At 45.0% G+C, this 13,145-nt stretch overlaps 1 protein-coding gene across 4 annotated transcripts in view; it reads right to left on the bottom strand.

The window, feature by feature from the left end:
* SAE1 (SUMO1 activating enzyme subunit 1) overlaps nt 1–13,145 on the bottom strand; it is a 75,514-nt gene that overhangs the window by 46,684 nt on the left and 15,685 nt on the right. For 2 of the 4 annotated variants that reach the window (XM_043598579.1, XM_043598580.1), the window contains exons 3-5: nt 9,170–9,343; nt 6,937–7,079; nt 4,609–4,708 (exon numbers count right to left, since the gene is read on the bottom strand). In XM_043598579.1, coding sequence (XP_043454514.1) covers nt 4,609–4,708; nt 6,937–7,079; nt 9,170–9,343 — 417 coding nt within the window. Of the gene's footprint in view, nt 1–3,989; nt 4,351–4,608; nt 4,709–6,936; nt 7,080–9,169; nt 9,344–13,145 lie in introns of those variants that run through there. The other 2 variants (XM_043598582.1, XM_043598581.1) reach the window with 2 other exon arrangements.

Below are 13,145 nucleotides of genomic sequence, written 5' to 3' on the forward strand. Positions count from 1 at the left end.
ACAGATGGCCTCACAAACATAAGGCTGCTCTTAAAAAGCAGGTGGCAGCATGCATACAATATTAAACTGATTGGTAAGAAGTTAGAAAGCATACCAAACAATTGTATACTGCTTGGAAATACATATGTAGCAAGAAGAAATGGGTGGGAATGAGAACCACAATTGAGGACAGTGGTTACTTACGTTGGGGAGGGAGAGCCAGGGGGTCAGGGGGCCCTGACCAAGCTGGTCAAGTTGAGTGCTTGAAATTAGGTGGTAACTACATGGTAGTTAGCTCTATCATTCTTAATTTATACCTGCATCACATTCTAGCGTTAGATTTACAAACATGGGTTAAGATGCCGCATCAAGCAGGGCTATAACCGCCCCTCCCCCTTCTGGGTACTTTCGAAAATCCACACAAACGTACCAGCCCTGGAGAGAAGACAGAGAAGGAACACGCAGACTGGCACAACAGGACAGGAAATGTTTTGATTTTTAAGTTGAACAGTGTTTTATTGTCATGTTCTGTAATCTGTATTGATGTATTATTTTGGGGTATCAAGTATCACAATAAAAAGACTGGATTGTGATGTGATGCTGGAAGAGACCGCCTCCCCTCATCTCTAGACAGACCCCCCCACCCCAAGGCAGCAGCAGCACCCACACCCCACCGCCCACCACACACACAGAACCGTCCTACGTGGGAAACCTATCAGCACTCCACCCAGCCCTGCAATCTGCACCCTGCATCTCCTGCCCCGGGCCCCCAAACCAGGTGATTCTGACAATTAGCACAGTATTGAACACTTCTGGCCTAAAGGTCTTGGTCTAGGCAACCCCATGAACTTACTTCTAAATATTCCTGGCCAAGCCCCCCCTGTTCTCTTTGGAACTGTGTTCTCTCAGCCCAGCTCAGATAACCTAAACCATTATAACCAATGTGTTAGGAAGTTAATACATTCGGTTGATCACAAAGAAAATCGATTCGGAAATTCTTTTTTAAAATCACGATCTTGGGGTGCCTGTGTGGCTCAGTTGGTTGAGCTCCCGACTTTGGCTCAGGTTGTGATCTTGTGGTTTGTGGGTTCGAGCCCCACACTGGGCTGCTGCTGCTGTCAGCGCAGAGCCCACTTCAGATCCTCTGTCCCCCTCTCTCTGTCCCTGCCCTGCTCACACTCTCTCCCCACCCCCCCCCCAAAAAAAGTAATAGTAATAATAAAATAAAATAAAATGACAATGATCTCCTCCAAAGCCAACACACTATGTCACAGGAGCAGCCACATCACACTGAACAAACATTTCCCGGGTAGGACCGTGCCCGGTGCTACACTAGGAACACGGTGGCGAACAGATCCGCCCTGCCCTACAGAGCTTGGACTCTAGTGGGAGAGACCCTAACAAGTCCCTCGTTGTGCCAAACCCAGATGCCACCTAAAAGAGGAAGGCTGAAACCAGTCTGTCCCTGGAATGTTCCCTTCAGGACGGGGGTGAGAGGAGATGAATTGTCCATAAACTGCTCAGAAAGGGGGATCAAAATAACGAATCACTACTCAACTGTGGAATTTCACAACTGATTCATGACAAGAGTATTAACAGGGCCCAAATTAGTCCCCTACTATTTCAGAAACAGAGGTGAAATTAAATCTGTATTTCTTAGCATGTCCCCAACAAATCCTACTTTGTCTTTAATTTTTAAAGAGCTGTTATGGAGAGCAACCACCACCGGGCATCTACTGGTGTCTGGCAGCATCTAACAATAAAGGAGACCTTTCACCCTAAAGGTTTTTCCAGAAAGGTCCCAAGTTTTGCATATTTTATCCCATCATCCCCATAAAACTTCAAATTATCCTAGAAACTCCAAGAGGATTCACCTTTTAAGTCGCAGTGCAAGCCAGTGCCCTCAGCCCCTGTGTCCCCCCTCCAAATCGGTCCCATCGATCTCGGGCAGGTCAAGGAACTTCTCTTAGTGACCGCTGTACGTGGAGACGACAGGACTGGAGGTGCTTCCCTGCACCCAACAGAGGCCCTGCACACAGTAGGCATTTTACAACTCACAGATGCAGAAAGAGCTGGCTGTTTGGGGGTGAGGGAAGCCAGACTCATCCTGTTCCTACATCTGTGCTTTCTGTCGGTCCTATCTCCTGTGACTAAATGCCCGTCCCGGCTTCGGTGCTTGGCAAACTGTCCTTCACGTGCCGCCTCTAACAACTCTTCCTCTGGGAAACCTTTCTGGACAGTTCTCTATCACAAAACTACTGCTCTCTCCTTATCTATTGTGCACTGATGATGTCTCCCCATGAGGCTCGTGCCCAAGACCTGATTCTGATGAAGTCTGTCTCCTACCTTTTCCTGGGCACCAAAGGAAGCAAACCACTGAGCACCTACCTCTGGGCTATGCGTTTTCCCACTGTTGTATTTATCATGATGACACATGTGTTAGAAAGGCCCAATATCCTCCGAAGCGGTGTGAAAACCACAAGCTCTATTTTTCCTCTTTGTTTTTTAAGCGTTTCTAATTTAGGAGCACAATGTGTACCTTGAAGCAAACGTGGCTATACAACATTTGGTTGAACCTAAGGAGGGGGGGGAGGGAACCCTAACCAGAAACCTTTCGCAGGAAACAGGAAGTGGTTGCCTCCCCGCCCCCATCCTGCACTTTGAGCATAACCCAACTACTCATTCTGTACAATTTAGGCAAAAGGGCATGACCTCAATCAAGGAATTTTTGAGTTGGAAGACAACTTCAAGATCACGGAGCGGTCTCTGCCCAAACTGCGGTGGCGAAGCGGCAGCCCCACCGGTCACAGCGGGTCCTTCCACGGCGCTCTCGGGGGCTCGGTGAGGTGGCACAAAGGCAAGGTTCGGAATCCCAGGGACCCAGGGACCGTAGTGAGGAATGCACCGCATGCCTCACAACCTTCAGGGCTCGGGGCTGGAATCCAGGCCTGCATTGTCCAAGTGAAACAGCTGACTAACAATGTCAGCTGGGGAATATTTTGATACCTTCAGATTCGGCCCCTGTGGGAAGAGGCTGCACGAGGAGCCCTGTGACTGAAGAGCCCTAAGAATGGTACGCGAAGGCCACCGGGGGCCTACCAGGGCCGCCCGCATTCTCCTCATAGCTCGCTAAAGTGGCCCCCCGAAGGGGTTTCCAGATCTGCCCCAGTGGGCACCACCAGTACTGACTCAAGGGAAACTTCCAGCTGTGAAGGGCTAACAAAGCTGGCCGCTCTCCCCATTTGAATGTAAAAGACCCGCCTCAATCAGGGAAGGCCTTTAGGCCATAAAACCCTTCACACCAAGGCCAAGTGTCACACTTGTAAGAGGGTGTGATTTATGAATTGACAGCACCCACAAAGCTCCTTTTGTGCTCCTCCGTTAGTTAACAATTTATCTCCCCCCACCGAACTCACGGCGCTATTCAGATAGAGCTCGACTGGGCCTCAGAAAGAAAGAAAAGAGGGAAGAAAGAAAAGGACCCAAGTTTTGGCCAAAACACCAATGTTCACTCTGGATAATTACCGGTCCTGTGAATAGACACCAAAATTAGGGCTTAATAATTCCTCTGTATCACACTCCCAGCAGCAAACTCTTCCAACACAAACATACAGAGCAAGAAGACGAAAATCTCCAGCGCAGCCCTGCGGGAAACTCGACAGAGTTCCACTTCTGTGGTTTCTGCAGTCTCTCTTGTGGTTTCTGCACTCTCAGAATCCCCCCGTTAGAGCAATTTTAACTCGAAGCTCCGACCAGCTGTTTTTCTTTCTCAACATTTCAAACTACAAAGCAAAGAGTAAATATGGGCTCGGTCAAGTCTTTCCTCGGTTCCACAAAACCAATCCTGGCCCCTTCTGTCTGGTCTCCCCCATCGCATGACTCCCTTCTCAGATTCCAACACTAGCTGCCGAGATCATCTCCTTCCAAGTCCCCGCCACTCCTCTCTCTGTAAAACGAATTTAAATTACTGCGCGAACCAGGCTGAAAACAAGAAAATACACACCGGATAGTAACACTTGTCAACACGGAGGCCTTTATTCTTAAAAGGTAATCTGGTGGAAAGACGACCCCAAACATTTCATCGTAAAGAAGCAAAGCACATGCAATTCAAGCTTAAACTGTCTTCCTGCCCGCTTAGGTAGGACCTTCCTAAATTATCTAACTATCCCCCCCAAGATTTATTTTATGCAAAAGGGATGGCCTTTGCTCAAGAACAGTGGTTCTCATACTGCTCCAGATACTAGAAGCCCAAATCGGCCCACACACCACGTCAGTCCTGCAGGCACGTTTTCTTTTGTCTCCATGGGGTGAAGGAACAGCATTCAAACCAAGGTGAACAGACTGGTGGTATTTAAAAGTTTGGGACAGAGCCTATAAAAAACACATCTCCAATTCTGTTAAAAATTCATACCCTGCATCACTGGGTCCCTACTCGTCTTCATGGCAAGAGCTGGCTGCCACTAAGCAGCAGTCATCCCCTTTAAGTGGGACGAGCACTGGCCCGGCTTGTCCAGACCCCACCTCCCTCTTCAAGACTACACGCGTGCTTCCCCTGCTTGCAGATGTAATTGCCCGTCCCCTACAAGGCTCCAAAGTTTCCGATCTTTGACCCCTTCACAGTACACATACCTTTTTGACCATAGTTGTTTCAGATGAATCAAGTTTTGCCCTCTTGGTATCAGGTCCATCTTCTACTCCTTGGCTAACTTTGGCAACTTTGGTTTTCTCCCTAGAGGGTGACAAAGCGAGGGAACGGAGTTTACTCTCGGAATCATGCCATTAGAACAAAAAGAGAATCATCAGCTCACAGAATAGGATGGCAATTAAGAGCAAAAGCTTTGGAGTCAGGCAGATCTGGGTGGATTCAAATCCGAGGGTGGCCAATGATTATCTGATAAGTAAATTACCTACCACGTGGGAATAACAATCCCTGACAGAATTACTGTAAGACGAGAAATAACAGGGGCGCCTGGCTGGCTTGGTCAGTTGAGCGTCCAACTCTCGGTCTTAGCTCAGATCATGACCTCACGGTCCTCGGGATAGAGGCCCGAGTCGGGCTCTGTACTGACAGACAGCATGGAACATGTTTGGGATTCTCTCTTTGCCCCTCCCCTGCTTGTGCACTTTCTCTCTCAAAATAAATAAATAAACTTAAAAAAAGACAATAATAAATTGCTTAGCACACCTGCCTAGCATATAGCAAGCTCTCAATAAGCTTTATAAATTTCACTTGAATCATGAAATAAAAGCCAAACTTAATTCCTCCCCTCTGCCATGGGGAACTCACATTAAGATAACCTGGGCTGTTTTCTCTACTGTGACTTCTCTATTTCTAGTATGCCAAGAGAACTAGAGTTTCTGAAAACCATAAATGCCAAAGTTATGAGAAATCTCGAACATGTCTGCCCTTCCCTCATTTTGATTTTACAGACAAGAAATTTGCAGACCAGGGACACATGGGGGGCTCAATTGGTTGAGCGTCCAGCTCTTGATTTCAGCTCAGGTCATGATCCCAAGGTCATGGGATTGAGCCCTGCACTGGGCTCCACATGGAGCCAGCTTAAGATTCATTTTCTTTCTTTCTTTCTCTCTCTCTCTCTCTCTCTCTCTCTCTCTCTCTCTCTCTCTCCACCCCTCTCTTCGGCTCGTGCTCTCTCTAAAATAAATAAATTTTTTTAAACTGAAAGAAAGAAAGAAAAAAAGAAAGAAAGAAAGAAAGAAAGGAAGGATGAAAGGAAAAAGACTTGCAGACCAGAGAAATTTCAGTGATTTGCCTAAGAAGCTGAACAAAAGAGGGGTGCCTGGGTGGCTCAGTCAGTTAAGCGTCTGACTTCAGCTCAGGTCATGATCTCGCGGCTTATGAGTTCGAGCCCTGCATCGGGCTCTGTGCTGACAGCTCAGAGCCTAGAGCCTGCTTCAGATTCTGTGTCTCCTCCTCTCTCTGCCCCTCCCATGTCATGCTCTGTCTCTGTCTCTGAATAATAAATAAACGTTGAAAAAAGCTTTTTTTAAAAGAAGCTGAACAAAAGAAGGCAATTCTTTTTTTGTTTTTAACGTTTATTTATTTTTGAGACAGAGAGAGACAGAGCATGAACAGGGGAGGAGCAGAGAGAGAGGGAGACACAGAATCCGAAACAGGCTCCAGGCTCCGAGCTGTCAGCACAGAGCCCCACGCGGCGATCGAACTCACAGACCGTGAGATCATGCCCTGAGCCGAAGTCGGACGCTTAACCGACCAAGCCACCCAGGCGCCCCAGAAGCCAATTCTTGATTCTTGGTAGGAAGCTTCACCTACCACACAGGGTGTCTTTTTACCTCTTATTAGCAAGGGACATACAAGAAACAACAGCCAAAAACCCACCACAGAGTTTTACAATACGGGTATCATCTGCCATCTCTCATCTAGAAGCTGCAAGTTCAAACCACTGCAGGTCCCATCATGTGAGAATCCCCACGGTCTGCAACCTTGATATTCAAAATGAGAGGATGAGGTGTGTTTGTTACACCAAAGCAGTGTCTGGACTTTGGAGCTTTTCCCAGGTAGACTGGCTGAGTGTGCCTCCAGAGTTACCCATCTGACTACTCTGTACTCACTTTACTACCAACCTGAAAACACAGAAGCCAAAACTGAGAAAGGCAATCCAAGCAAGCCTCCCCTATACAGGAGGTGTGTGGTTTCGCCAACTGAAGTCCAGGCCCATCAAATACCCACAATGGTGTACTTTGATTCCTAAAGAACTCTGCTTTATTTAGGATTTAGATCAGAACATTATTTTGGAAGACGGGGCTGCATCTCCTACGATTCTGAACACACAACCTATACAATCAGTGAGCTGAAAATGAAATGGTTTCTGAATATTCTAAGAACACTTTCCTTAGATGGGTTGTTCTCCACCAATGAGTAAAACTGTATTTTTCTGAAAATGTTACGTTCTCCCCTCCTCTCCCAAAACTTACTCTACGAATTCATGCTCTCCAAGATTGGCAAATGTGTATCCATGGTAGCCAAAAACATCTCCTGTAAAAAACTTGATGCTATTTTTGTGACAGATCTGGTCAACTTTAACTATGACATCCCTGGAGCAGCAAGTCAGACAAACCTGCAGAAAGAAAAAATTTCGCTGGGTGTGAGTTTTGCAAACTGTGAATCACTGCCCTGATGTCTAAATAAATCTTAATGAACAGTCTCTCTGGGCATGTCTAAAGCCAGTTTTGAACTGGTATAACAGGTTCTTTGGATCCTATGGTTAGAAGACAAAAGACAAGTTGCAGGTTTCAGGAGAAATATAAATTGCAAGACCTCTACTTTCAGCAATCAAAACAAAATGGGTTTGGCTAGAAAGTAAAAGCTATTCAATGAATTTATTTCCTCTATTCTGTAAACATAAACAAACCACATCTCACAGTTTCCGTGAAGTGGAAAAAAACAGTAACAATTTAGCGTAAGTTACTTTTAAATTACTAAATCTATTAAAATCTGAATAAGCTATCACAAGAAGCAAAACCAGTTTTAAGTGACCCAAAGGTCACTTTAAATACGAGGGCATTTTTCCCCCTTCTTCTGATTGATAGGTTAAGATAAAAAAGATAAACAAGTCCCGTTGAGATTAGTTTTCCACAGTTTTCCACAGTTTTCAAAGTGAAACTTTATCTGAATCTGAGGACAAAAGAAAAGGTTACACACCAAGTGACCTTCCATTCAGACGTAGACAATGAACCGGTGATTCACTCAATGGAATTATCAATGTTGCTCTGAGGCCCCTAGGTTGTGTTCCAGTAAGTTGAAGCACTGGAAATAGCTAAATTTTACGGCATAAAACACCTTTTCAGGAGAAACTCTGTGATAAGGGCTATGAAAACAAGTTCCAAATTGCACATGTTTTCTTCTAAACATAGAAAGTTGGAGAAGAAGTTACAAAAGGATATTTTCATTTGACAGAACCTCTTTGCTGCTGTCTGGCAGCCTGAATACCGAAACAGCCCACAGAAATGAGTGCCTCTGGTGTCATTCAAAGGATGCAGCCACCTAAGGGAAAAAAAAATCATATCTAAAAGGCAAGATACCCACAGTTGAACATGCAATCAAGCGACCAAAGGGAACTCTGCAGAGTCAAAAGTGAATGTAAAATCTCCAAGGACCAGTCAAACGTGGCCCAATGAGGCAGTCACCTCACCCAGCACACAGGCTTTATACAAGCAACCGGCCCGGTGCTTTGGTTCTTAGAAACCCTCTCTCTAAGTGCTAGAAATTCAAGGGGCAGCTAGAATTAACTAAATGTGGTTACTATGGATAAAGAAATGAAGAGAAGATGGTCCAAACAGTCCAAAGAGAAAATGTTCCAATACTTGGAAGATACAAGAGAGAATTGAAAAAAAAAAAAACAAAAAAACAGACAAAACGCACAGATGATCCATCATTCCAAGCACATATTTGAACAGATGCACATATGAAATATAACAATGTGGAAAAACAAACTACCCAACCCAAATTCTAACCTCTCGTGTTATGGGCCTTTCATTTAAAAAACAAGTAGATCATCTGTGACTATTTCATGGTTATCCAACATTTGTTTAGCTTTTCCTGGGTCCAGGGAACCATGTCTGAAGGTCACAGACGCTGGAACCGAATTTAACTTATCCTTTCACCTCTCCACAGATCTGGCAGTGAAACCAAATGAGGTTGGATATGCCTCATTTGGCTTATGACTAGTGAATTTGTCTCATTATCCATGGCAACGTGGTCAAAGTGGCTGTGTGAAAGAGACAGACACGGACCAGGATCAGGTGTGCTCTTTTTTTAAGACAAAACACAAGCTGTAGTTTGATATTTCTAACCAAAAAAAAAAAAAAAAAAAAAGCAAGCCTCTACTACAGAAATTAACTACCAACTTGTTTTTAGGAGAAAACATTTGCAATAAAATGTACCAAAGCTATGTGCAAAGATTCTGGAAGGAATACAAAACACCAATGATGAAACCTGGTCTAAAGGAACATATGCCCAAAGAAGAAACCAGCAGACAGCAAGTCACAAACAGCCACAGCAGAACCAACAGACTGGATCTACCTACCGACACATTCAACGTGGAAAAGCAATATGCTAATAAGGCACATACACTAAGGCAATACAAGACTTGAGACTACAAAGGCAATGTACTGAGCCTAAAGATTTTACACTCTTTATGAAACTTACAGCATCGAACTGAGTGAAAAATGACTCAGGTTTCTTTTCTATATTCTCAGTGTCCACCTTCACATCCACCATGGGGTTGAGATTCTGGGCTCGCTCCAAAGAGGCTTCAGCCCTGTTTCGGCCAACAGATCCAGTACGGATTAGAAACTGAGCTCCGGGGTCTTCTGGAGATACCTAGGAATAATTTTTTTTTTTTTTTAATGCGTGAATTTTGGGGAAAAAAAATTTTTCAAAGACAACGAACCCTTCCATTTCAAAGCATAACTAAAATACCTACAATTTAATTGTATTACTGTTCCAGTGGGAATTTGCCTAATGTATCCTCCATACACTCAATCCTTCGAAGGCTTTCAAGTAGAGACATTTTAATTTTTTTTTCACTTCGCGTTGATAGTTAAAGAGCACCCCCTGGTGTTTGTAAAGAAAATTCACTCTAAACAGAAATGTCCACTCTTTCTTCTTCCACGATTAAATCTGTAACTGCTAATAGTGACACAACTATCAGTGCAAAGAATTTACCCCAAATATTTACTCTGTGCCAAACTTTAAGGATACTCCTAGACAAACAACAGTAGTTTAACGGATGTAGTCCCTGCCTACGATTGGTTTAAAATCGGACCAGTGAGGGGGACTTGGGTGGCTTAGTAGGTTAAACATCCCACTCTTGATTTCAGCTCAGGTTATCATCTCACAGTTGTGAGATGGAGCCCTGGGGCTCCACAATGACAGCACAGAGCCTGCTTGGGATTCTCTCTGTCTCTGTCTCTCCATCTCTCTCTGCCCCTCCCCTGCTCATTCTTGCTCTCTCTCAAAATAAACAAATAAACCTTTTTAAAAAATTAAAAAAAAAAAAAAAAAAATCAGACCAGTGAGGGGCAGTACCTGGCTGGCCCAGTCTGAAGAGCACACAGCTCTTGATGTCAGGGTCCTGAGTTCAAGCCCCACGTTTGCGTGCAGAGTTACACACATACGTACATATGTACGTACATACATACATACGTACACAAATATGCTAAAGAAATAAAATCAAACCAGGGCAAAAATCAAACATAATTAAGAATGCTTGAGGGGCGCCTGGGTGGCGCAGTCGGTTAAGCGTCCGACTTCAGCCAGGTCACGATCTCGCGGTTCGTGAGTTCGAGCCCCGCGTCAGGCTCTGGGCTGATGGCTCAGAGCCTGGAGCCTGTTTCTGATTCTGTGTCTCCCTCTCTCTCTGCTCCTGCCCCGTTCATGCTCTGTCTCTCTCTGTCCCAAAAATAAATAAAAACGTTGAAAAAAAAAATTTTTTTTTAATAAAAAAAAAAAAAAAGAATGCTTGAAATGAACTCTTAAATTCAATTAAAATTCAGAAAAGAAAGAAGAGGGGGGCTGGAGCAAAGGGAGGATTTCACCCACGAGGCTGGATGTCAGCAGAGAAGAACCTTAAATCCAGATAATACAATCACCTGACAGCTGCCAGTAGGGTTACAGATTCCCACTGTTCACAGAGCCATTCTTTCCACATCAAACATCTAATTTAACCATTAATCTCCAGTATGACTTTGCTACCTTCACCAAGACTGGATTCAATACAAACAATCTCTCTCCTCTCCTCTGGCCAACTACCCAGAGCACATACTCGCACTTGCTAACTTTTCTCCAAGGAAATGAGCTGGTCCTCCTCCCTTTCAAGGCCAGCCCTTTAACAGTCTCCTTGACCTTTCCTGTCCTGCTTCTTCAGGGATCTCATTTCACACTGAGAAGCTGTACATCATAGAAGTTAAGAGCAAGGCTCTGAAACAATTCAAGTTGGATTCAAATCTTTGGCTCAATCACTTTAACTGTGTGCCCTTGAGCGAGCGAGTACATGGGAATCACGTGCAAAATGAGGAGGTTAAGAAAAACAGTACACTAACTAATCACTCTATCAGTGCCGCTCTGCTCCTGCCCCACCGGACACCCAGTCTCCACGTGGGCCCTCTTGGGTGTGGCGGCCCCAGGATTCCATCTCAGAGTCACTCATCTTTCCACTTGGCATAGCTCCATGCTCATTGCTTCTTTCGTTCTTACAGGTACAGATTGCTTCCTGATCCATCTGAGACCTTTATTAAACTGCCCACCAGATATTTCCTCCTGGGTAAGTCCGCAGGCCCTTCATATTTGACTATTTTTTTTTCTTTTGTCTGTTGATGAGCCTACCAACCACCCATCCAGTCACCTGAGTCAGGAACCCAGTCTTTACATCCCTGATATTTGCCTGAGAGCAGCCACCTGCTGAGATGGCTAAGAGCATGGGCTCTACAAAGAGTCAGACTGTCTGGGTCCTGGTCACAGCAACTACTGTGACCTTTGGTGGGCCCGCAATTCATTTCCTTTTCTGTAAAATAGGGATGATAATCCCTGACTCTCAGAGTTGCTGTGAGGACTACATGAGATACTACAAGTGCTGCTTTTAGAACAGCGTCCAGCACCTTGAGGGAGCTTCACTGCTGCAGTCATTTCTTGCCTTCCCTACATTCCCATATACAATCCTACTGATTCTATCCTCTGGTATTTTCACCTCAAGTGCTTCTTGCCGTTTCTATCACAGTGCTGTTACTCAGACTCTTCTCATCTCTCACCTAAACTATGAATGCAAAATAATAGAAGAAAAAAATAAAACAACAACAACAACAAAAACTACTAATGCAGCCTTCTATCTAAGTGGTCTTCTGCCCCAGACCTTGTGCCAATCATACACAGTAGCTAGTGATCTACGAAGAGCCGGAAGTTGGCTAGGTCACCTGTCTCACATTTGAAACTCTTAAATGAAATCCTCACCACCTAGAGGATTGAGTATGAGCTTCCAGCAAGGCTTACTAACAGGCCCTTCGTGATCTGGCCCTTACCTACAGCCTGCATCCACCCCCACCACTTCGGGCCTCACACTCTAAAAACACCAAACAGCACTGCTTGCTATATTCTATTTCTACCATGCTGTTCTGTGCCACTGCTAATAATGTCTCCTGCCTAAAATACAGCCCCTCAACTTGAGAAACCTCCAGTTGTTCTTTAAGCCTCAACTAAGATCACAGCTCCAGGAAGCCGTTCGTGTCCCCCTACCAAAACCTGAGTCAGGTAGGCTGCTCCGGTTTATGGAATAAACCCCGAGAATGGGAACCAAATCTTGTGCATCTTTGTATCATAAGGATCTAGAATGCTTCAGGGCAGCCAACAGGTACCCTCGGATGTTTGCTGATGTAAACAAAATGAAAACCTCTGTAGGGCAGGAATTAACATCCTTGATGAGCACACTGAGGGGTGCCTGCCTGGCTGAGTTGGTAGAACATGTGACTCTTAATCCTGAGGTTGTGAATTCAAGCCCCACACTGGGTACAGAGATTACTACAATAAATACATAAATAAGAAAAAAAAATTTTTAATAGATGAGCAAACAGAGTCTCTGAGAGGTTAAGAGCCTTAACCCAGCTTGAAGAGGTAGGATTTGAGCCCAAATCTACATAATTCCAGAGCTTTTGCACTAGGTAGCACGGTCTCCCTGAGATGTTCCCAGTCACGGAAAAAAAGTACAAGCAAACTGCAAAAGGCAGAACAACCAAAGTGTGTCCATGAACCACTAAACATATGAGGTAGGAGTCAGGCTAAGTTGACTGGGCCCAGGTTATACAAAGCCAGTAGTTCTCAACTCTCCCTGACTTCTAGACTCACTTGGAGAACTTTCAAACCCCCCCCCTAATACTCAAAGCACAGATGGGATTGAGAACCACTGTGTTGGGCCTTGAAAACCAGTCAGAAGAGTTAGGCTTTGCAGTGCCAGACAGGTGAAAAGTACTGTAAGTCCTCAAAGCAGAGAGGGAAGGGAGGAGAGTCGGCCTGGTCACTGTAACACTGGTGGCACCCATCACTGGACTGAGGCAGTGACAGAACTGCATCACACACCGCTCAGTATTAGATCATGGTTCCCCATTCTCCGGCACTCCCAACCATATGAGGAAGT

Source organism: Prionailurus bengalensis, chromosome E2 (genome assembly GCF_016509475.1).
Source record: "Prionailurus bengalensis isolate Pbe53 chromosome E2, Fcat_Pben_1.1_paternal_pri, whole genome shotgun sequence".
NCBI classification, from domain to species: Eukaryota; Metazoa; Chordata; class Mammalia; order Carnivora; family Felidae; genus Prionailurus; species Prionailurus bengalensis.